The 23,940-nt window shown below is 35.1% G+C and overlaps 2 protein-coding genes across 2 annotated transcripts; both read left to right on the top strand.

Annotated features, from left to right (window-relative positions):
• Positions 1-273: 273 nt before the first annotated feature.
• Positions 274-3,229, top strand: LOC122141212 (guanine nucleotide exchange factor subunit RIC1-like). The gene is made up of 4 exons (XM_042747820.1): positions 274-342; positions 1,750-1,854; positions 2,790-2,932; positions 3,021-3,229. Exons 2-4 carry the CDS (start codon positions 1,817-1,819, stop codon positions 3,227-3,229), a joined length of 390 nt encoding a protein of 129 aa, XP_042603754.1. The 5' UTR covers positions 274-342; positions 1,750-1,816.
• Positions 3,230-3,321: 92 nt separating this feature from the next.
• LOC109046299 (guanine nucleotide exchange factor subunit RIC1-like) lies at positions 3,322-21,766 on the top strand. The gene is made up of 20 exons (XM_042748013.1): positions 3,322-3,360; positions 4,796-4,884; positions 6,260-6,404; positions 6,555-6,603; positions 8,105-8,239; positions 8,353-8,550; positions 8,645-8,683; positions 9,369-9,479; positions 9,567-9,656; positions 9,744-9,904; positions 11,361-11,499; positions 11,585-11,701; positions 13,301-14,014; positions 15,658-15,816; positions 15,917-16,053; positions 16,842-17,137; positions 17,722-17,922; positions 18,011-18,188; positions 18,265-18,453; positions 19,337-21,766. Exons 1-20 carry the CDS (start codon positions 3,341-3,343, stop codon positions 19,620-19,622), a joined length of 3,453 nt encoding a protein of 1,150 aa, XP_042603947.1. The 5' UTR covers positions 3,322-3,340; the 3' UTR covers positions 19,623-21,766.
• Positions 21,767-23,940: the final 2,174 nt, after the last annotated feature.

The following is a 23,940-nucleotide window of genomic DNA, read 5'->3' as shown; positions in this document are numbered from 1 at the left end:
TTTTAAGTGGTTTCATGGTTTTTCTCTCTCTCTCTCTCTCTCTCTCTCTGTGTGTGCGTGTGTGTGTCTCTCTCTCAAGTTCAAGTTGTTTTATTGGCATGACGTGTGTTACAGTATGGTCAAAGCATGTTAGATGTGTAAAATACAGAATATAATCACACCTCACAATAATAAAGAGTCAATAAATGAGTAAAAATTAGAGAAAATAAATTAATAAATACAATAACACTAAAAATTTTCTTTTTTTTTTCTGTCTGTCTATGTTTGTAACGGTTACGTCCTGCTGTTCGACATCATCGGAGGCTCGGATGAGAAGTGCTTGTACGAGCCAGTCTATCCCAAGTGAGTGACCCTTGACCTTTACTCCTTTAGCTGCTGCAGATCCACACGCCCCAGCATCACTTCCTCTTCCTGTTCCTCAGTCATGCTGTCATTGTTCTCTCTCCTGTTGATGTTCCTCTTGACAAACACTGATTTAATGAACGGTGCTCAGGAGAAGAACAGCAGCCGTCGTGTTTCGGTTTGGTTTTAGGCATGTGTGTTTTTTTTCAGAATTCCTCATGGCTTCTGAGAACAGAATCGTGATGCATCGTGATGTCTGAAGGACAGAATCAGACTCTGGAAGTGTTTTTTTCTTTTCCAGAACAATGAGCTCGTGATGTTTCTCTAGTAGAACATGCATGTGTTGAATTTCCTACAAAGACATGCCCATAGACACACACACATACACACCTGTAACCCACAGCAGTTTAGAGACACACACGCTGACCTCAATTAGACTCTTTGAAATTCCAGAACGCGCGCAGTTTATGGTACACACACTGCTGTGATCTGATGTTAGTGTTATGTTAGGATTTTTTCATGTCAGGACATGTCTGACACACGTTCTGTCTGTGTCTCTGTGTGTCGATGTGCTTGAGTTGTTTGCTGGTTTCCTGTAATCATCTGTCAATAAGAGTAAAAGTGTGTTTAGATGTGCTCGAGTTGTTTGTAGGTTTAATGTTATAGATATAGTTCTAAAAATCGTTTTCAGTATTAAAGAACAGCAGCGTCCACACCACAACTATAACGATAAAGACAAAGAAAAACGATATCGTTGGAATCACTTTCAAAACGATTTTTTCCAGCTGATGAACGATAAAAAATTGACAGCCAATCAGAATCCATTCTGCTGTAACGAGCTCGAGAATTTAAAGCGGAGGACGAGCGTGCGCTTAGAATAAAAAGAATGTTTAGTTGATTGGTGTGGACGCTAATATCGTTATCTTTATAGTTATCTTTATAGTTATCGTTCTTGGTGTGAACGGGCCTTAAGAATGATTATGAGTGTGTTTATAATGGTGTGTATGATGAAGCATTTGAGCTCTTAGACTAAACGGATTATGTTATTCTCTCTCTCTCTCTCTCTCTCTCTCTCTCTCTCTCTCTCTCTCTCTCTCTCTCTCCTCTCTCTCTCAATCAATTCAATTCAATTCAATTCAATTGTGCTTTATTGGCATGACAATTGTTACAATGTATTGCCAAAGCATAGTGTTTACATTGAATCTATATACATGCATGTATATACATTTAAAAAGTAGAACAAATAACATTTTAAAATTCTACAAACAATTTATAATTCAATGTGGTGTGCATGTGTGGTGTATGTTTGTGTGTTTTTGGTGTGTGTGTAGGCGCATCACTGATTTGTTGACTCCTCCCTCTTTTTGTGACCTCTTTTTCTCTCTCTCTCTCTGTGTGTGTGTTTAGGGGCGCTCGTGTTAAGGTGACTCCGGCTTACAAAGAGGAACAATGTGCTCCAGCTCTGACCCTAGAGATGAAGAAACCCATCGACCTGGAGGCTCCAATCAGCTGGTACATACACACTCTCACACACACTCTCACACACACACACATGCTCGGAATGAGCCAAAGAGCTCTTAATTATTTTAAGTTTTTAATTATTTATTTTTTTCAATTTACATTTTTTTATCTATTTCAATATATATTTTTTGTAAATTTAGTTTATTGTGTGTGTATGTAAACATTTTTAAATTTTATTATTTTTTAATATTTATTAATTTTAAGTTAAACTAAAAGAAAATAGAACTTGTCAAATTACGCCTTTGGCAACTTGCCGAAAATAAAATGTTTATTTCATCATTTTGTGTATGTGCTATTATAGTATTTATTAATGTTTTGAATTAGCATTTATTTTTAGATTTTTTTTTAGTATATTTGCCGTATATATATTTTTTATTTCATCATTTTGTGTATATATATATATATATATATATATATATATATATGTATATAATATATATATATATATATATATATTATATATAAATATATATATATAAATTAAATATATATATATATATATATAAATATTAATATTAATATTAATATTAAGAGTTTTTTATTTTTATTTCAGTATTATTTTTAGTTTAGTCGTAGTTTTTATTGTCTTGTATTTCCAGAATTCAATTCATTTTAATGCTAATCCTGAACTCATTTCAGTTTATTGTCAGTACAACATTTCTAATTATCATTTAGTTTTTATTTAATATTTAGATTTGATCTTATTTCAGGAAACAAAATAATTGAACAGTTTTAGTTGAAGTTAACACTAAGAGTGAGCAGAGCTAGAATTGAGACGAAGCAGCAGCTTTGCTTTCGCCTCATCGCTCCTAAATGGTCTTACTGTAGAGTTTCATTAACGCACTGTTATGTGGAATATATATTTTTGTAAAAGTGAATTGTGTTGGCGATCTAGTGACTGATGTGTGTGTGTGTGTGTGTGTCAGTCTGCAGACGCTGCAGGAGGATCTGTTAGTGGCGACGGCAGACGGTTATCTGCACATGCTGCACTGGGACAGTGTGAGTAACGGCCGGAGAGCAGTGAACCTGTGCACCATCCCCTTCTCGCTCGACCTGCAGTCCTCCAGAGGTCAGACGCGCTTCTCAGTCCCTCTCCAGAGACACCACTGCTCCCGTGTGTTTGTCTGTGGCGTGACGTGTCTGTGTGTTTGCTCTAGGAGGGCCGTGTTTGGATCTGAACGGTGTTCATATTCGGGAAATGGAGTACTGTGCTACGCTGGACGGATTTGCAGTCGTGTTTAATGACGGGCGGCTCGGATTCATCACACCAACTGCAAACAGACTAGCCACAGATGTAAGAGAGAGCATTACTAAACAAGGAATATTCAGAAAGCTGCTGCTGTATAAACATGTCAGCCAGCTTTAACTATTCAGTAATACTGTGTTTGTTTGTGTTTATGTGATGTTGATGAATGGTTATTTTGGTGTGAGTAGTATTGTGTTTGTGTGTGTTCTGTGCAGCAGCTGATGGAGACTCATGGCTTTCGGATGCGCAAGGTGTGTGTGTGTGTGTGTGTAGCTTGTGAAGTGCAGTTATCAGTTTAAAGTGTTGTATTTATGTCAGCTGTGTGCATGTCTTTTTATATTTGTGTGGCTGTTGTTTGCTTTTTGAGAATTTTACAGCGTTTTATTTAGGAAATTTGGAAATATCAGGATTTTAAAGGGATAGTTCACCCAAAAAATAAAATTAGCACGTTTTACTCACCTTCAAAGCATCCTAGGTGTATATGACTTTCTTCTTTCAGACGAATCCAATCAGAGTTATATTATAATTTCCCTTGCTCTTCCAAGCTTTATAATTGGGGTAGGTGGGTGTTTTTGTTCAACAGTCCAAAAGTAGTTAAATAAAGTGCGAGCACCGTAATAAAACATGCCTCACACAGCTCCGGGGGGTGAATAAGGCCTCCTTGCACGTGTGACAGTCAGCAGAAGTGAGAAAAAGTATTTATAACATTTTAAATATGGATTTTTTTCTTACAAAAACGCATGGAGTGTTTTATTCTCCCCCGGAGCCGTGTGAGACGTTTTATTATGGATTTTCGCACTTTATTTGACTACTTTTGGACTGTTTAACAAAAACACCCGCCTACTCCCATTCTAGCGCTTGGAAGAGCAGGGATAACTCTGACTGCATTCATCTGAAAGAAGAAAGTTATACCCCTAGGATGCTTTGAGAGTGAGTATAACGGCTGATTTTCATTTTTTTGTGGTGTTATTATTTTTTGTTGTTGTGAGTAGTGATGCATTATTAATGATTGATGATAATATAGCATTCAGATTTGGATAATTGAGATTTTTTTAAATGTTTTTCTGCTCTACAAAGCTGTGTGTGTTTGATTTAAATAAAAAAAAAAAAAAAATAAAAAAAAAACGTAAAAATGTGAAATATTATTACAATTTAAAAGACAAAATACATTTGTGAATGTCTTTTTCTTTGTAATTTATTTCTGTGATGTGCAGCTGTATTTTCAGCATCATTACTCCAGTCTTCAGTGTCACATGATCTTCAGAAATCATTCTAATATGATGATTTGCTGCTCAAGAAACATTTTCTTATTATTATCAATGTTGAAATCAGTTGTGCTGCACAATATTTTTGTGGAAACTGTGATACATTTTATTTTCAGGATTCACAGATGAATAGAAAGTTCAAAAAACAGCTTTTATTTGAAATAGAAATCTTTTGGAACATTAGAAATGTCTTTACTGACACTTTTGATCACTTTAATGCGTCCTTGATGAATAAAAGTATGAATTTCTTTACCCAAAAAAAAAAAAAAAGATAAAAATTAACCCCAAACTTTTGAACAGTAGTGTATCTATAGTTGTATTTTTGTGTAGTAATTCTCAAACTTATGAACCCTGTTTATTGTGTGCGTGTGTGTGTGTGTGTGTGTGTTTTTTTTTTTTTGTTTGTGTGTGTGTGTTGCAGCGGGTCAGTGTTGGTGTACATGATTGACAGCTCTACAGGATCGATGCAGCTCTCTCATAAACTGGAGTTAACCCCGAAACACTACCCAGGTGAGACACACACTCGTCACTCATGATGTTTACACTTTAAACAGCAGTCAGTCCAACCCACAATCCACAGAAGCCACGCAGCCTTCGTCACACACAGGATGATCCTTTTATTTACTGTTAGTATGTTTAACCTCAGACCCACAATCCTCTCTGATTGAGTGTTGTGTTCTGGTCCTCTGACGCCCCCTGATGGCTCAAATCAGTGCCTAGATTCTTGTTTTTTAGCCTTTTACCTGATGAACTGATATAAACCACATTAGACTCCAGCTAGTGCTGTTATACAGATATCAGATGTCTTATTTGTCTCTGTATCATCTGTCAGACAGTTTGAATGGTCATTAGATATGATGTCTACGGCTCAAACTGTTTAACTGCCATGTTTTAGGATTTTTAACTAAATTCCAGATTATTTTAACTCTTAGAACTTCTGTTGATTTAGTTTTAGATTTTGTTTAATAGTGTTGTTTTTTCTTTACATTTTGAAAGTTTTATTTTTCTTCTTTTCATATTTTACTAGCCATGAAAATATCCATGGTATCTGGCATGGCATTAAATTAAAGAAACAATCATTTGCAATACCTAAACAATTTAGTAACCGTTGTTTTACAGTTTGTTGGTGAATATTCAATGCAGTGTTATTTTAGTATTATTTATTATAGTATTTATTAATATTTTGATTAGTATTTTTTGTATTTATTTATTGTTATATGTGTCAATATTTTTATTTTTTACATTTATTTTTATTTCAGTTCTACTTTTTTACTTCAGGTTTAGTTTTATTTATTTCCGGTTTAATTCACTTAATTATTTAATTTAATTTTTTAATATTATATTTGCTTTTAGTTCAGTTTTATATATTTAACAACAACAAAAATACATTTAAATAAATATATATATATATATATATATATATATATATATATATATATATATATATATATATATTATATTATATTACATTTTATACATATTTTGTTTTTAAATATATATATATATATATATATATATATATATATAATTAATTTTTTTCATATATATATATATATATATATAGATAACAAAATATGTATAAATGTAATATATATATATATATATATATATATATATATATATATATATATATATATATATTACATTTTATATATATATTTTATGTTTTTCTTCAATTGTGTGTGTTTGTGTGTATAATATTATAGCAGTTTTTTCTATTCTTTGAATGTATTTTTGTTGTTGGGTTCAGTTAGCATTTGCACGGTCACTTGTAAGTTTTGTCTGTGTTCATTGGTAATAAAGATATTGGGGAAAACCGACACAAAGAAACGAGAACATGTCCCATGATTCAGTCTGCGTGTTGTTGTCTGTGCTCTGGTCACAGATATCTGGAATAAGACGGGTGCTGTGAAGATGGTCCGCTGGTCTCCAGACTGCAGTGTTGTGATGGTGACGTGGGACTGTGGCGGTCTGTCTCTGTGGAGTGTGTTTGGAGCTCATCTCATCTGCACACTCGGGGAGGACTTCTCGTGAGTCGCTCACACACACTCATCAGCGATACACTTGTCAAACTCTTTAACCAGAAAGCTCACTCCAGCAGAGACAGCGCTGATGATGAGTTTTGAATGTTGACGTTTCTGCTGGTTTTTCTGTGTTTTCTCGGTGTTTTCCTGATGCAGCTGTCACTCAGACGGCACTAAGAAAGAGCCTCTGAAGATCAGCTCTATGGTGAGTGTGCAAACGTGGTCTTTTATTCACAGTTCAATTCAAGTTTATTGTACAGCGCTATTCATGGTGCAAATAATTGCAAAGCAGCTTTACAGAAAATGAAAGTTTCTACGATATATTTAGTAATAACTTATCACTGGTGACTATCTTAAGTTGATGTCCATATTGCAGAAATGTACACTAAAAATCAAAGCAGTTAATGTCATGTAATCAAACAGACGCTGAACACTATTAACAGCAATTATTAAATGTTGCAGTGAAACTTATAGCCAAAACAATCATATGGAAGATTCAAAATCAGCATTTTTTTCTTGATTCTGCATGTTTTAGGATCATTTGTATATTATATTAGTTTTTATTAATATTTTGAATTAGATTTTATATTTCTCTTTTAATTTTAGTTTTTTAAGTTTTAATTAATGTCATCTATATAGTTTTTCTATAAGTTTTAGTAGTTATTGTTATTTTAGTATTTCATATTAAACTAAACAAAAATTAAAATTGTTGCCTTGGAAGTAGTTAAAATAAAATATTTAAAAATCAGTAAATGTTTATTTTTTTTCGAGTAATGAATGTGTGTTTTTCTCCCTGGTTTTAGTTTTAGTTAATGAAAATAACATGGTAGTGGTCACCCAGTATGTTGCCAAAGCTGATATATCATCATATTTCTTTAAATTATTATAGCCAATAAGTTTTTCTGGATGTTTAGGACTTTTATTTTTACTTGTTTATTTTGCACATTTAATTGATCAAATCTATATATTTGTTTTTCATATTTATTTCATTCTTCTTCTTATCAAATTATTCAAAGTATAAATATTATTATATATATATATATATATATATATATATATATATATATATATTATTGCAGCAGTTATGCAGTGTTTTTACTAGAACTGTATTTAAAGTGTGATATCACACACACACACACACACACACACACACACACACACACAAGATCATTCTAAGATCCTCGGCCATCAAAAAAATAAATATCAGTCAAACACTAAATCATGGCGGGCAGGAATGCAAAGATAATGGGTTCAATTTCCAGGGAATGCAAGAACTGATAAAATCTATATATGTGTGACCCTGGACCACAAAACCAGTCATAAGGGTTCATTTTTTTGAAATTGAGATTCATTCACCATCTGGTTAAGCTGAATAAATAGGCTTTCCATTGATGTATGGTTTGTTAGGATCGGACAATATTTGGAAAATCTTTGGTATGTGTGTGATCTGAGGGATCTAAATACTGAGAAAATCATCTTTAAAGTTGTCCGAATGAAGTTCTGAGCAATGCATTTTACTAATCAAAAATTAAGTTTTGATATATTTACGGTAGGAAATTTAAAATGGATAATTTTGACCCAAACAATGTATTGTTGTCTATTGCTACAAATATACCTGTGCTACTTACAGTGTGACTGCTTTTGTGCTCCAGGGTCACATATGCCATGTAAGTCAGTTTTGATAAACGCATCTGTTAATGTTTTAGAGCTGGGGTGTGGAGGGATATCATCTGTGGGTGATCTGCAGCACAGACGGAGCAGAAGGAGACGAGAAACTCCAGCAGACCGGCATTCTGCAGTTTCAGTTCATTAAGAGCGCGCTGACCGTCAACCCGTGCACAGTGAGAGAAACACACACACACACGAGTGTTTTTGCTGTTTACACACCTGTAACATGATCAGATGTGTGTCAGACATCAGTGAGTGAGAAGGTTTTGTGTCTGTGTGTGATCAGAGTAATCAGGAGCAGGTGTTGCTCCACGGAGAGGATCGTCTGTATCTGACCTGTGGAGACCCGACTCAGGCTCACAGCGTGTCGGATAAGAGCCCGTCTCGGGACAGCGGCAGTCCGGTGCACCGGCCGTCAGCGTCCACCCCTCTCTCTCAGGGTCTCAGCACTTTACTGGGCCACAAGCACTGGCAGGTGGTTCAGGTACATGATCACACGCTCCCAGCTCAAACACGTTCACTGTAGAGAATACACAGTGCATCTAGGAGTCTGACACCTGTTTTTCCTCTCTCCGCAGATTCACAGCACATATCTAGAGACAAACTGGCCCATCAGGGTAAGAACCGACTCTTAAAGGAATCGTTCAGCTAAAAATTAACATCGGCTGAAGTTTGTTTCTTCATCAGATTTGAGAAATGTAGCATTGCATCAGTGTCTCATCAATGGATGCTCTGCAGTGAATGGGTGCCGTCAGAATGAGAGTCCAAACAGCTGATAAAAATTTGTAAATTTTGGATTCGTATCAGCTTTTGTCTTCTCCAGATGTTAACTGATGGACTGGAGTGCTGTGGATTACTGTGATGTTTTTATCAGCTGTTTGGACTCTCATTCTGACGGCACCCATCCAACATGTACATGAGTTTTTAGCAAATTGTCATTGTTGTTTGAACAATTTCTTTAGGTCTATGTATGTTAGTAAAGCTTCCTTGTCTTACAGTTTAGTTTCTGGTAACTATCTCTTAATCCTCTCTGACTCAAACACACTGATGCTGCTGTACCTTTAAGACTTGTATATGTAAATGACCTCTTTTTTGATTGGGTAACCCCTGTATGCTAGTGTAGTTCACTTTGTCGATCAGCAGTGCTGGTGATGTTGCTGTATAATAAATATGTGATGATATGTAAATGTGGGCGGGCATATGTTAATGAGCATTTCAATTTAGGTCCAAAAAAAAAACAGTTTTTAATGAAACGAGTCGTTTAATCTTTGTGTGTGTGTGTGTGTGTGTGTGTGTGTGTAGTTCGCAGCTATAGACTGGTCTGGTCAGTGTGTGGCCGTAGCTGGCCGGCGTGGATTTGCACATTACTCATTATACACCAGAAAATGGAAACTGTTTGGTAACGTCACACAGGTAAACACACCTGCATCACCATCTTTTCATTTAAAGAGAAAGTAGCTTGTGTGTTGGAAGCTTTCTAACATCATGTGTGTGTTTCAGGAGCAGAACATGACGGTGACGGGAGGTCTCACGTGGTGGGATGACTTTGTTGTTGTTGCCTGTTATAATTTCATTGACCGGCAGGAAGAGGCAAGAACGATTGAATAAACCCTCCTCTGATTCATCAGTGTTGAAGCTTTCACTGATCAGCTGACTCGTGTTTTTCTTGGTTTGTAGCTGAGGTTATACGTGCGCACATCTAACCTGGACAACGTGTTTGCCAGCGTCACTAAACTTCAGGCCGACACGCTGCTGCTGAACGTGTTTCGTAACGTGGTGATTCTGTTCAGAGCCGACTGCTCCATCTGCCTTTACAGCATCGAGAGACGACACGACAGGTGACACGCACATAATATGGAGCAACAATAATTAAAGAGATAATCAGTGATTATACATAATTGTTTAGTTTTTAATAATCCATGAAAACACAATTATTATTGAACCGTGTCGTAACATTCACTTTCACAAAGCTAGTGCTACATTTAAATTATTAAATTAATAAATTAATTTTCATTTACAGATTATATACTTTTCTGATTGTTAGTGTTTTTGATTTTTACATACATGCAATAAGATTTACACACACAATTCAGGATTTCCAAATTTGTCTTAGTGTATATGCATGCATATTTAAATTGATAGCCTGAATGCACTGTAAGTCGCTTTGGATAAAAGCGTCTACTAAATGCATAAATTTAATTTAATTTAATTTAATTTAATTTAATTTAATTTAATTTAATTTAATTTAATTTAATTTAATTTAATTTAATTTAATTTAATATTTATTATTTGGTTTGTTTTAGTTTTTAAAAAAACATTTCCAAATGTGTCTCTATGCATGTTATTTGTTTAATTGTTTTTATTTTTAATATTTTTATTTTTTATTATAAAAATGAGCAATGTCTAATGACCATGTATATGTTGGTGTATTATTTATTTATTTTTCTGATTTATTTATTTATAGTAATAGCATTTCCTAATGTCTCTCTTCTTTTCTGAATGAGCTAATGCATCAATCAGTATCTGATTTTAATAATCTGATTTTAATAATTTATCTGATTTTAATAATATCTGATTTTAATAATTTATCTGATTTTAATAATATCTGATTTACTGTATCTGATTTTAATAATTTGCTTAATTCAATTTCAAGTTTGGTGCTTCATATACAGTGGTGGCCAAAATTGTTAAAACCAATCTGAAAATACTGACCTTTTTTTTTTTTTTTGCCTCCAAAACATAATTTCATTTCATAATGTTCATGCAGATGGTTGCTCTGAGCACAACTAATATCGGATGAAGTGAGTCGTACTGTTTTTATCCACTTTTAACTTCAGTGTAATTTGGTATGTCCACGTTTTACAGCAATGACAGCAGCACATCTCTCTGGTATAGTGTCAGGATACAACACTAATATTATCCCACGCCTTCTGCAGCGCAAGCGTTCCTTCGAATGTACAATAGATCTGTTCAGTTTATTTTCTAACTCCCCCATATTCGCTCGATGGGGTGGAGGTCCGATCTTTGAGGGGCCAGTCTGTTATTTTCAATGTTCAGCAGATTGCTTCCGTTGAAAGTAGTTCCGTCAATAGTTAGTTTTATGGGTACTGTAATGGCCAATTCAACATAAACATCTAAAAAATCTTAAATATGCAGAGAGTTCTAACGATTTTAGCCACCACTGTGTACGACTCAGACTGTTTTATGTTCCTCTTGTAAGTCGAGCGGTCTGGAGCTGCTGGATGGATGTTTCTTGTATTTGTTATTAACATTTCTTGCTTGTTCTCTCATCAGTCCGAACCCGTCGGTCAGTGTGGAGCTGCTGCAGGAGGTCTCCATGTCCCGGTATATTCCTCACCCCGGTCTGGTGGTGTCTGTGACCCTCACGTCAGTCCGGACAGAGACCGGCATCACGCTCAAAGCCCCGCAGCAGGTACACACACACACAGAGTACATAAACACACACACACACACATACACATATATATATTCTCATGAGCTGTCTGTGTGTGTGTCAGGCCTGTTCGGCGGAGAGTATCCTGTTGAATTTGGCCGGTCAGCTGATCATGCTGCAGAGAGACCGATCCGGCCCACAGGTACGGGAGAAGGACACGCCAGCCAATCAGACGAAGCTGGTGAGTTTGATGCCCCGCCCCTTCCCCGATCCCATCGAGTGCAACAGTTGGGTCACAGAAGTAAAAATCCTGTTCATGTTCTCCATAGAGGAGCTGATTTTTAGCAATCACTCATAAACCATTAAAGACAGAGCTACTGTGAGCTGTAAGACTGTTAATCACCCAACAACTGCGGAATTATTTTCGAACATTTTTCAACTTAAAATAATCACATTTAACAGCAGAATTCCTGGTGAAAAACTACGTTGCTCATGATTCTGCAGAGAAATACCCACTTCCTGTGCTCTCAAAGTTTTTTTTTTTATTTTTTTTTTTTTTTATTTTTATTTGTTTATGTAATGTGTATATTTTTTAATTTTTATATTTTGCAATAAATGTCAAGATATTGTTTTGAAATGCATAATCAAAAAATCAATAGTTTTGTATTTTTTTTTTTATTTATTACTTTTTAAATTGTTTTATTTATTTATTATTTTATTATTTACTTATATCATCATTTTTTAATTCGATTGTCATTCACATTGTTTCATGGGACTATATTTCTTTCTATAAGTGGTATAGTTCACCCAAAAACAGTTGCCGGTAGCCATTGGCTTCCATAGTCATTTTTTTCTATACTATGAAGTCCATGGCTAGTGCCAACTGTATGGTTATCAACATCCTTAAAAATATTTTCTTTTGTGTTCAACAGAAGAAAGAAACTCATACCGGTTTAGAACAACATGAGGGAGAGAAATTTCATTTTGGGGTGAACTGTCCATTTAAATAGCTTTTTTCTTCAAATCAGAGTTTATAATGTTGATTCACCTCATAGCTGATTGCTTTGGTTTGTGTCTTATGAAGTTTTAACCAACACTATTTTACATTGCAACTATCCAGAACACCCTGCACTGCAAAAAATGATTACTTAGTATTTGTCTTGCTTTCTAGTATAAATATAAAAAAATAAAATGATCAATATGCGTTTAATTGAATCAATATGCATTTACCTGACAATTAAAATGATTTAAGATGTTATGTCTTGGTTTCTGGGGGGAAAAAATAAAGAATTTGTTAGTTTTTTGCTTAAAACAAGCAAAAATATTTTTGCTTGTTTTAAAGCAAAAACTAACAAATATTTTTCAAAAAACAAGACATAAATCTTAAATCATTTTACCTGTCAAGTAAATGCATCTTGATTGAAGAATTGTTTATATTTATACTAGAAAACAAGACAAAAATACTAAGAAAAGCATTTTTTGCAGTGCATCCACTTTTTATTATTATTATTATTATTATTATTTTATTGCTGGTATAAACAAGAATAACTACAGCAATTAAATACAAAATAGGATGAAAGTATGTATGAATGAAATAAAACGGGAAGACATCAAAGGATATATATTAAAAACAAAAACGTAAAACAAGAGGTACAGATGTAATGTGCAACATATTGTTACACAGTTGCACAAATTTGACACTTTTTTTTTTTATGTTAATGTTTTTAAGTGTCTTAATGTATAGCAACCACTTAAGCACCCTAGCAACCACATAGCAGCTCTGTAGCGTCACTGTTGCACTCTATGAATGTCAATCTATGATTTCCACTCTTTCCGGCAGCTTCCGTTCTGTCCGCCGGTGGTTCTGGCTCAGTGCGTGGAGAACGTCTGGACCACCTGCCGCAGCAACCGCAAGAAACGCCACCTGATGGAGGCTCTATGGCTCTCGTGCGGCGAGGCGGGGATGAAGGTGTGGCTTCCTCTGTTCCCGCGAGACCACCGCAAGCCGCACTCGTTCCTGTCGCGCCGGATCATGCTGCCCTTCCACATCAACATCTACCCGCTCACCGTGCTGTTCGAGGACGCGCTCATCCTGGGCGCCTCCAACGAGACGGCGGTGTTCGACGGGACCGGCTCGTCCTCGCTGGAGGCGCTCTTCCCCTTCTGCACGGTGGAGCGGACGTCCCAGATCTACCTCCATCACATCCTGAGACAGCTGCTGGTGCGTAACCTGGGCGAGCAGGCGCTGATGCTGGCGCAGTCCTGTGCCACGCTGCCGTACTTCCCTCACGTCCTGGAGCTGATGGTGCACGTGGTGCTGGAGGAGGAGGCCACGTCTCGAGAGCCCATCCCTGACCCGCTGCTGCCCACCGTCGCCAAGTTCGTGACCGAGTTCCCGCTCTTCCTGCAGACCATCGTTCACTGCGCACGCAAGACTGAATACGCGCTGTGGAACTACCTGTTCGCCGCGGTGGGGAACCCCAAAGACCTGTTCGAGGAGTGTCTGATGGCACAGGATCTGGACACGGCCGCGTCCTACCTGATCATCCTGCAGGTCAGGCCAAACTTCAAGAGATGCACGACATACATAACATAACCTTAAAAATATTGTGTTTGAAATAAGTCACTTAAAATCACCCCTAACTGTAGCTGCTCACTGTTTAAATGTGTCCCTGGAGCACAAAAGCAGTCATAAGTAGCAATCGTTAAAAATATATTTTATGGGTCAAAATTATCTCCCTTTCTTTTTCTTTTCTATTATCCAAAATCATTAGGATATTAAGTAAAGATCATGTTCCATGAAGATATTTTGTAAATATATCAATTTAATTTTTGATTAGTAATATGCAATGCTAAGAACTTTATTTGGACAACTTTAAAAGTTATTTTCTCAACAACAAAAAAAAAGAGTTTTTGAGCTAAAAAAAAAAATAGTTGTATCTCAGCCAAATATTGTCCGATCCTAATAAACCATACATCAATGGAAATATTTTTTATTAGATATAGATGATGCATAAATAAATGGAATTATTATTTATTAGATATAGATGATGCATAAATTTGAGAAATGTGTGTGTGTGTATATATACATACACACACACAAATATGTTATATATATATTATGTATGTGTGGTATATATATATATATATATAGATATATATATATATATATATATATATATATATCTATATATGTATATATTATATATATATATATATGTATATATGGTGTATATATATATATGTATATATATATATATATATATATATATATATATATATATATATATATATATATATGTATATGTATATGTTATTATTTATTATATAATATATACAAATTTTATAAGGTTTATATTATTTATATTTTTAACATTTATTTAAAAATTCCATGAAATGTGTATGATTTTTTTTCAAAGGATGATTTCTTACAAATTAATATGAATTACTGTGAACTTTAAATGTGTTTTATGAATTTTTGAAAATATGAATTAAGTGTAATCAAAATAGATTAAATTTTTTAATGTTACCTATTAATCTTACATTTTTAAATTTTGGCTCCTAGTGGGGAAATATTCTGAAACTTAATTTTTCAACATTTATTGTTTTTACATTTGAGCCATACATTGAATAAAGGTGACCTTTAAATCTGCTTTAGATGCAATTCTTAAGTCAAGCAATGTAACTCTTTTATTTACCATGTTATTATTTATTATTTAATTTAATTATGTAATTAATTTATTTTAATTAATAATTTAATTACCTATTTTTAATCAATTATTTCTGTTATGGAGAATGTGAAGTCGCTTCATTATCTGTAATGAAGCATGTTTGACCAGTTAAAAATACACTTTTAAGACTTTGTCTAGTCAACGCATAAAACAAATATTTTCAAATTGAGCATAACTATCAAAACTAGTCAATTAAAATTAAATCAAGATTTATAATATATTATAATTGGTTAATAATCTCATTTTATAATTTTTTTTCATTTATTTTTTTTTTTTTATTTTTTATTAAAATTGTTTTATGATGAATTTTTATTTCCAAAACTCTTTTTTCTTGTCTGAATGCATTAATGGAACAATCATGTGTTTCTAAATCCTGGTTTTCCTAAACAGTTTTTTCATAATGATGGAAGATCATTCATCATTTTTATTTACATTTTTTTAATGCATTTGTATGTTTTGCTCTCAGAATATGGAGGTTCCGGCGGTCAGCCGTCAACATGCCACTCTGCTCTTCAACACGGCTCTGGAACAGGGCAAATGGGATCTGTGTCGTCACATGATCCGCTTCCTCAAGGCCATTGGTTCAGGGGAGAGCGAGACTCCGCCCAGCACACCCACCACACAGGTGATGTGGATATGATGATGTGGGTGATGTTTGGGTGCTTTGTATTGTGTGTTGTGTGTTGTTTTTTGGAGTTGTGTTTGTGTTTTTTTGTGTGTTGCAGGAGCAGAGCTCCACGGGCGGCTTCGAGTTCTTCCGGAACCGCAGCATCAGTCTGTCTCAGTCGGCCGACAGCATCGCCGGAGGAAAGTTCAACCTGCAGAAGGCCCTGAGCGTGCCGTCTGGACCGTCCTCCAAAGGGTAACACAACATACCTGATTTAAATGTGTGTCTCAGATAATGACGCACTCGCTCACTCTGATTCATTTGAGTGAATCAGTTTGTTTGGACAGTTCATTCAGCTGAACCTGTTCAGAAGGCAAAGGTTCTTTAATACTCTGATACAGAAATGAGAGGACCTTGACTGTATTTGACCTACTTTATATTACTAATAGGACTGTATGATTAATCGCAAATAAACTGGAATCGAAGCGAAGGATTAAATAAAATAAACCATTTTCTCAAACTTGTAATTAGAAGCACTTCTAAACCAGCTGCTGTCAACAAATGAGAAGCTTTTTTGAAAATAAAAAAATTATGATTAAAAAATTAATAAATATTAGTATTGTTGTTTTACAGTTATGCTGTAAAATTAAATAAAATAAAAATGTATTATTATTATTATTATTATTATTATTATTATTATATTTTCCTGAAATACTCATTTATTTCCCAGTAAAAAATTGTTAGTAATATAATAAACATTATATATTTTTTTAAATAAATAGTAGTAAATTTTATTTGGTTTAATTTTACTGAGTAATAATAATAATTATTATTATTACTATTTTTGCTAGTTTGTTTTACATTTGTTTTGTTTTTTTTATGCTTTTTTGCAGTCATAATTAGATTTTCTCTAAATCATGCAGCCCTAAATACTAGTACCTTGTACTTTGAAGTAACTTGACCAGCACTGACACACAGCATGGTTCAGTTTATATGATGATGATTGTGTGTGTGTGTGTGTGTGTGTGTGTGTGTGTGGTCAGCGGGGAGCGCTGGTGTAAGGACAGTGACTCTGCGGAGAATCTCTACATTGATATGATGCTGTGGCGTCACGCGAGGCACCTGCTGGAGCAGGTCAGGCTGCGGGATCTGGGCTGTTTCTCCGCCCAGCTGGGCTTCGAGCTGATTGGCTGGCTGTGTCGAGAGCGCACTCGGGTCGCACGGATCGACGACTTCGTTGCAGCCCTCAAATGCCTGCACAAGGACTTCCTGTGGCCATTTCCTGTAATCCCAGCATGCTCCATTAGCTCGCCGCTGAAGAACGGACGCTGCCGCCCAGGTGTGTACGACTCTGTAAAATCAAAAAATATGCATTTACACACATATATAAAATTATATTTTTTCTCTCGCTCTCAATTATATATCTAAATATAAAAAGTTAAAGAAATATATATTTTTTAAAATAAATTACATGATTATTTTATTTTTTTGATTTTTACATATATTTAAATATAATTATTTTTAATGAATAAAAAGTCAAATTATTTGATTTTTATTTTCTACATTTTCTACGTTATATATTTTTTTGATTTTTATATTTATTTTAATATTATTTGTATTTTAATTATATTTTTAAACATTTACATTTTCTATATATATATATGATTGTTTTTTATTCACATTTTCTATATATATGATATATATATATATATATATATATATATATATATTTCTTTTTATTTTTTATTTTGATCTCTCAAAGTTTATATATAAATGTAAAATATTGTAAAAAGTTAAAATATAGTTTTATTTTGGATCTTTATTTTTTTAAACCAGGGTTTACTGTGACCTGTATATTTTCACAGGCTGTGTTTGTAAATGAGCTGTTATGACTGACCAATCACGTGATCTCTCTCATATTAGTGTTGAGTTCTCGTTTGCTGAAGTCTCAGTCTGCGGACAGTTTGCTGAACAGTGACATGGACACCACGCCCCCTCAGGTCACCACAGCCAATCACAGCTGGCTGGACAGTTTGGGGGAGGTCTCAAAGGAACTGGACTCCGCCTCCTCTCACGGAGGGCCGCAGACACATGAGGCGTTTCTCTCTCCTCTCATCAACAAAGGTTAGTGTGAAACCAGTCTGTGTGTCGGTATCTCATTCTCTCTCTTTCTGTCTCATGTTATTTTTATGATTATTTTTTTGTTTATCAGGAGAGGAGTGCAGCATCGGTTCAGCCACGGACCTGACTGAGACCAGCTCCATGGTGGACGGTGATTGGACGATGGTCGACGAGAATTTCTCCACCCTCAGTCTCAGCCAATCAGAGCTGGAGCACATCTCCATGGAGCTGGCCAATAAAGGGCCACATAAGAGTCAGGTGCAGCTGCGGTGAGTGATGGAGCGATCGTGGAGTGGTTTGCGCAGCAGTCTGACGGCGAGGTGCTGACGTGAGTGTGATTGACAGGTATCTGCTGCACGTCTTCATGGAGGCCGGCTGTCTGGAGTGGTGCGTCGTCATCGGGCTGATCTTACGGGACGCCGGCGTCATTAAGCAGGTCGTGGGGTTTCTGGACAGTCCAGAAGTCCCAGCAGAAACGGTCCAGAGCATCCGAGCCGGGCTGAAAGCTGTCGACCTCTGGGCCTCGTCTGATTGGTCAGTGTCGACCTCTGGGCCTCGTCTGATTGGTCAGTATGTTTGGGTGTATTTTTTTTATGTGTTGTGAAGATGTATTTTTAGTATGATTATTGAGGTATTTAGTTTAGAGTGATATTCAGAAATCATTCTAATATGATGATCTGCTGCTCAAGAAACATTTCTGATTATTATCAATGTTGAACACAGTTGTGCTGCTTTATGTTTTTGTGGAAGCTGCGATACATTTTATTTTTCAGGATTCACAGATGAGTAGAGAGTTCAAAAGAGCAGCTTTTATTTGAAATAGAAATCTTTTGGAACATTATCATTATTTTAAGTCACTTTTGATTAATTTAATGCATCCTTGATGAATAAAATTATGAATTTCTTTTAAAATAATCTTACTGATCCCAAACTTTTCAACAGTAGTATATAACAGTAGTATTTATTTTTATTTATTTTTATTTTTTTCAAAAGTGAGGGGTCAGATATTATTTTTTCTTTGTTTGTTTTATTTTGTTTATGATAATAATTAAAAAATAAAATTATAACTAAACAAAATGTAACAAATAAATACAAATTAATATGATCCCACACTTTTAAATATATATTTATATGTAGTGAAATATTAAACCTAATAATAATAAACCATATGTAAATGTGTATTCTAAAATGTGGCTACAGATATATTTTGTATATTTATTTTAATTGTTTTATTTTTATATCAGTTTAAGTATATATTCCAGAGTGTGGGGTCAGATATTATTCATTTATTTGCTTATTTAATTTTTTCATTGTTTCTTACAACAAAAAGTCTGACCGTTACTGTCCTCTGTATTTTCAGATGTTTTGAGATTTTTGATGATAAATAAACATTCCCTCTCTGTGTTTGTGTGGTCAGTCTGGGCTACAAGCCGTTCCTGAACCTGATTGGTCCGCAGCTGCTGAAGCTCCTGGAGGTTCCTGTGGAGCAGGTCCAGGCCGAAGCCTTCCAGCCGACCGGAGCGTCCAAACTGAGCGATCCTCCGCTGCTGCTGCTGCCCCGAGCCGAGGAACTGACCGCTGCTCACCCGCTGCCCTCGGACGGCCCCGCCGGAGCCAGCGCCCGGCCCCTGGACGACACGCCGCCGCAGCCGGAGGAGCAGGAGCCGCTGGAGGAGGGGTCGTACGACTGCACGCTCTCGTGATGCCCTCCAGTGTGTGTGTGTGTGTGTGTGTGTGTGTTCCTGCTCGTCCACACTGCAGTGTCCTGTGTGTGTTTTGCTGTGTTCTCAACATCCTGTGGCCAGCAGCATCATGTTTCTCCTCTCTTCACCTCCACACTGCAAAACATCGGTTTCTTCATTAGTATTTTGTTTTGTTTTTAGCTCTTCCAGTACAAACATCTGATCATTCTGACATCACGATACACTTACTGGACAAATACAATCTTTCTGATAAGATCATCAAAATCAATCGAGTTCATGCTTAAAATATATCAGTGTTTTTTTTTTTTGCTAAAAATTTAGATTTTCTTTTAGAATATTTATTAAATGATCAAAATTAAGTGAGTTTGTGCTTAAAACAAGAACAAATATCTGCTAGTGTATATATAAGTTACCATTTGAATTTAGTTATTTATTTTATTTTTTAACACACTTGCAGATATTAGTTCTTGTTTTAAGCATAAACTCACTTAATTTTGATAATTTTTCAGACTGGTGATGTAGTCATACACATGTATTGTTTATTTTACAAATTTATTATGCAAGTAAGATGCTAAAAATTGATTATTGATAGTGATTTTTTTTTTGTTATTAATCTTAAATATGCCTTTTTTAATCTCCATTTCTATTTTCATGTCTCTCTCTGTGTGTATAGATACATATATATAATTTTCCTGTTTCCTATCATGAACTTGCTTCATTTTGATAATTTTATTGATAGAAATCAAAACTTAGTATCTTAAATCAAGGCATAAATTCAGGTGTTGACAGTATCCATTTTTTTTGTCAACATTATTGTACAGCAAAGTATGCAGTTTTTCATCACTATATCTATTCTTTTTATTTTGTACTCTTATTTTTTCACTAAATTTTCTATATAAATTAAAAAGTGAAAACTTTTTTTTTTTAAGCTTAAACCTGCTTAATTTCTGTCAGAAAACAAGAATTATTATCTGATCAAAATGAGCAAAATCAAGTCATTTCGTTCCTCTGGTAAATATATCTCAATTTAAGAATATTTAGATATTTGTACTGGAAAAAATAAAACAAAATTCAAAAGATAAATACTCAGAAAGTGTTTTTTTTTTTTTTTTTTTGCGGTGCATGTGAGAATCAGACATCAGCTCCTCATCATCTTCACACTCAATCATGAGTTCTGTGGGAATCAGTGATTATCGATCAGCGTGTTTTATTGCTTTGAGTTTGTTTGAATGTTAATGATGAATTTTACTGGATGCGGGTTCTTTGCGATCGTCTCCGGTCTGATCCTGACAGGTTTTATTGGTTTTTAAGCTGCGAGTCGTGTTCTGTCATGAGCTGATGACCGTTCATTGACCGACACATGCATTATTTATTTCCCAATCTTATTTTACAGCCATGATAGTAATCTCAAATAAGCAGTTTTTCATCACTAGATCTCTTCTGTTATTTTTGCGATGATTTTGTGTTTGTTTCTGAATTGCATCATTGCAGGTTTGTGTATTTATTTGAGCAGCAGGACAAAGAGACGTGAACAGTTCGTCAGTATTAATGTGTTCAGTGTTCGTCTCGTTAGCGCTGCCTTCACAACGGACCAAATCATCTACACGTATCAATGCCTTTGTATTATTATTATTCTACTTGTAGTTCTTATGCGTTATTGACAGTCGTCTTGGAGTATTTAGCAGCTTTAATGAGATGCATCTTTATTTTATTGTTTAATTTCCCCCCGAATGGCTCAAATGAGCAGCTTAGACCGGTCTGATCTGGTTTAATCTGGTTCAGTGACTCTCAAACCAGCTGACAAGTGCCCAAGACCCTGTAAAACCTGCAGGTTTCAGTGGCTTCTCCTCCTGTCGCAGTATTCCTGATGATCATGTTCACAAACCAAAGAGCTTCACGGACGCGTTCACGGTACGGATTTCCCACAATCCCTCTGACGTCACAGGACTGGTGATGTGGTTTCACGTGGACTGAGGGTTTGATCTGGTTTCTGTGGGTTTGTGTGTGAGTCGGTACTCTTGAGTTCTGTACAGTATAAAGTTTCTTCTCAGTGCAGTGTACAGAGTTTCCTGGACAATAACTTTTCTACTCTGTTTTCTATATTTCCTGTACATAAAGAACAATAAATTATTTTTTAAACATCATGTGTGCAGTTTTTTTTTTTTATCTTTTTCAGATGTGTTGGGGAAAATATTTTTATACTTTGTGTGTGAGTGAGTGAGCGAGCGAGCTTGTGTGTCAGTCTCAGTATCTGTACATGTGGTAAGTGCTGACCCAGGATGAAGGAAAGGCCCAGGCCGGGAATCTCCTTAAAGCCTCCAGCGGCTCGGAGCAGCGGTCCGGACTGGAGAAATAATGCGAGGAGACAGCTAGAGAGATAAGAGCCTCGTATGGAGGCGTGTTTGAGGACCACGATGGCTGAAGGAGTAAAACACACACACACACACACACACACACACAGTCAGAGAATAAACACTTTCACATGTAAAATGTGTACGATTTAGCACAATGAGGTTGTACAAATTCATACGAATTAGCCACCTCGTAAAATATGTACGTGAGATCAGGCTGCCATATCAGCATACCTTCATCAAACACACATATGCCATATTCACATAGAAATATATGCATGTGTAAATAGATAATCAGATGCTGAAACTGGTTCAACACACACACACACACATTGACTGTCTCAGCCAATGAGAGCAGAGCAGCAGAAAAATTAGCAAAAAAAAAAAAAAAAATGCAAGAATGTGTTTATAAATGTATTATTTCCATCTGTCATGTTAATGAGATGCATCAGTGAACTCTGGATCATATGATTGGAAACACAAACCCACAAGAAAAACCATATTCATATTATGAAATAGCAACTTCTGAGCAATAACATTTTAATAAATTAACTCTTTTCGTTAATGAAGCTTTATGGATTGTCAGTCCAGGTTTTTAGGAGAAACATGATACAAAAGTAACTATTTAATGTGGTTCTCAATTATGTCTTATTTTGAGTTAACTCTTTCCCTTAATGAAACTTCATTATTTTCAGTGCAGGGTTTTTAGGAAAAACATCTGAGACAAAGATAAAAATGTAATATGTTTCTCAATCATAAATGAAACATCATTGAAATGAGACATATTTGAAAATGACATTACATTTAAAGATAACTTATGAGACTCTCATAAGTTATGAAAGACCAATATTATCTTATCTCATTATTCATTTAATGAAGATTCATAATTTTTACCGAAAGAAACTTTAGCAGAAGCATACTGATGATGGTTAATTCTTAAAATGTATTTAATTTGATACTGTGGAAAATCACTTGCATTAAATAGAATTTAAGATGAGCGTTTTATATTGCTTTTATATTGTACACTGAAAAAAGTATTAATTGAATTCACTACATTTTTCTTAAGGTAAGAGGTTGCAATCAGTTGATTTCAGCTACATTTAAATAAAATAATGATTAACCTAAAAAAAAAATGTAATTAAATGCATCTAAAATAAATTTTTGCAACCACTTACCTTAAAGAAATTTAGTATAATTTTTCAGTGTATATTGAAAATGAATGTATTATTTTAAAAACGACAAACGGTTGTTATCATCTTTGTACACTAGATGGCACAACTGAATTCCCTGTAAATTCAAAGACTGCATGAGGAGAACCTGTCAGAGATCTGATATGAAGCTGAATGAGGAAGGATGTGTCACATACAGGAGTTCACATGGGACACGGTTGTCACAAGTGCTAGTTTATTTTCTTTTTCTTTTGGTGGTTTGCCTTCATTGTGACAGGACAATGTAGATCAGACAGGAAGCAGACTGGGAGAAATAGGTGGGGATGGGAAAGGTCCTTTAGCCGGAATTCAAACTCAGGAAGCATGTAACGCAACAGTGCTAGATGTCGGCACTCTGTTGGCACCGATCTAGGTCATTTTCAATGGGAGACACATGACAAAAGCCAGGTGCTGCCGAGGATAAAAAAAAATATATATATTTTTATGTGAGCGGCAGCCGTATTGGTTTCAACCAGTGAACAGATTATAAACAACCAATCATAGAACATTTAACTGAACTTAAACATGAAGAAAAAAAATATTTTAAGTGTAACAGATTTTTCCCAGAACTGTATGACTCATCTAAAATCTCTTATAGAGACATGGGCCTAAATAAAGAATCCCAACTGTGGGAGCGCATACAAATACTTACACAATGATTATTAATATTAAAAAAACGTTTTGCTGAGTAGTTTGATTGAGTGATTGAATACTTTATTGAACAACAACAATCAACACGAAGTGTTGCTCTGCTCTGTC

This window comes from Cyprinus carpio, chromosome B21 (genome assembly GCF_018340385.1).
Source record: "Cyprinus carpio isolate SPL01 chromosome B21, ASM1834038v1, whole genome shotgun sequence".
NCBI classification, from domain to species: domain Eukaryota; kingdom Metazoa; phylum Chordata; class Actinopteri; order Cypriniformes; family Cyprinidae; genus Cyprinus; species Cyprinus carpio.
This window is presented reverse-complemented; position numbering and strand designations above follow the sequence as displayed.

Bases quoted from the DNA above. Each gene is read 5' to 3' on its own strand.
- LOC109046299 (XM_042748013.1), top strand. From the start codon at position 3,341: ATGGCTTTCGGATGCGCAAG. The intron at 11,702-13,300 runs GTGAGTTTGATG...TCTTTCCGGCAG, and splicing joins CAGCCAATCAGACGAAGCTG to CTTCCGTTCTGTCCGCCGGT. The intron at 18,454-19,336 runs GTCAGTGTCGAC...TTGTGTGGTCAG, and splicing joins CTCTGGGCCTCGTCTGATTG to TCTGGGCTACAAGCCGTTCC.
- LOC122141212 (XM_042747820.1), top strand. From the start codon at position 1,817: ATGAAGAAACCCATCGACCTGGAGGCTCCAATCAGCTG. The intron at 1,855-2,789 runs GTACATACACAC...TGTGTGTGTCAG, and splicing joins CTGGAGGCTCCAATCAGCTG to TCTGCAGACGCTGCAGGAGG. The intron at 2,933-3,020 runs GTCAGACGCGCT...TGTTTGCTCTAG, and splicing joins CGACCTGCAGTCCTCCAGAG to GAGGGCCGTGTTTGGATCTG.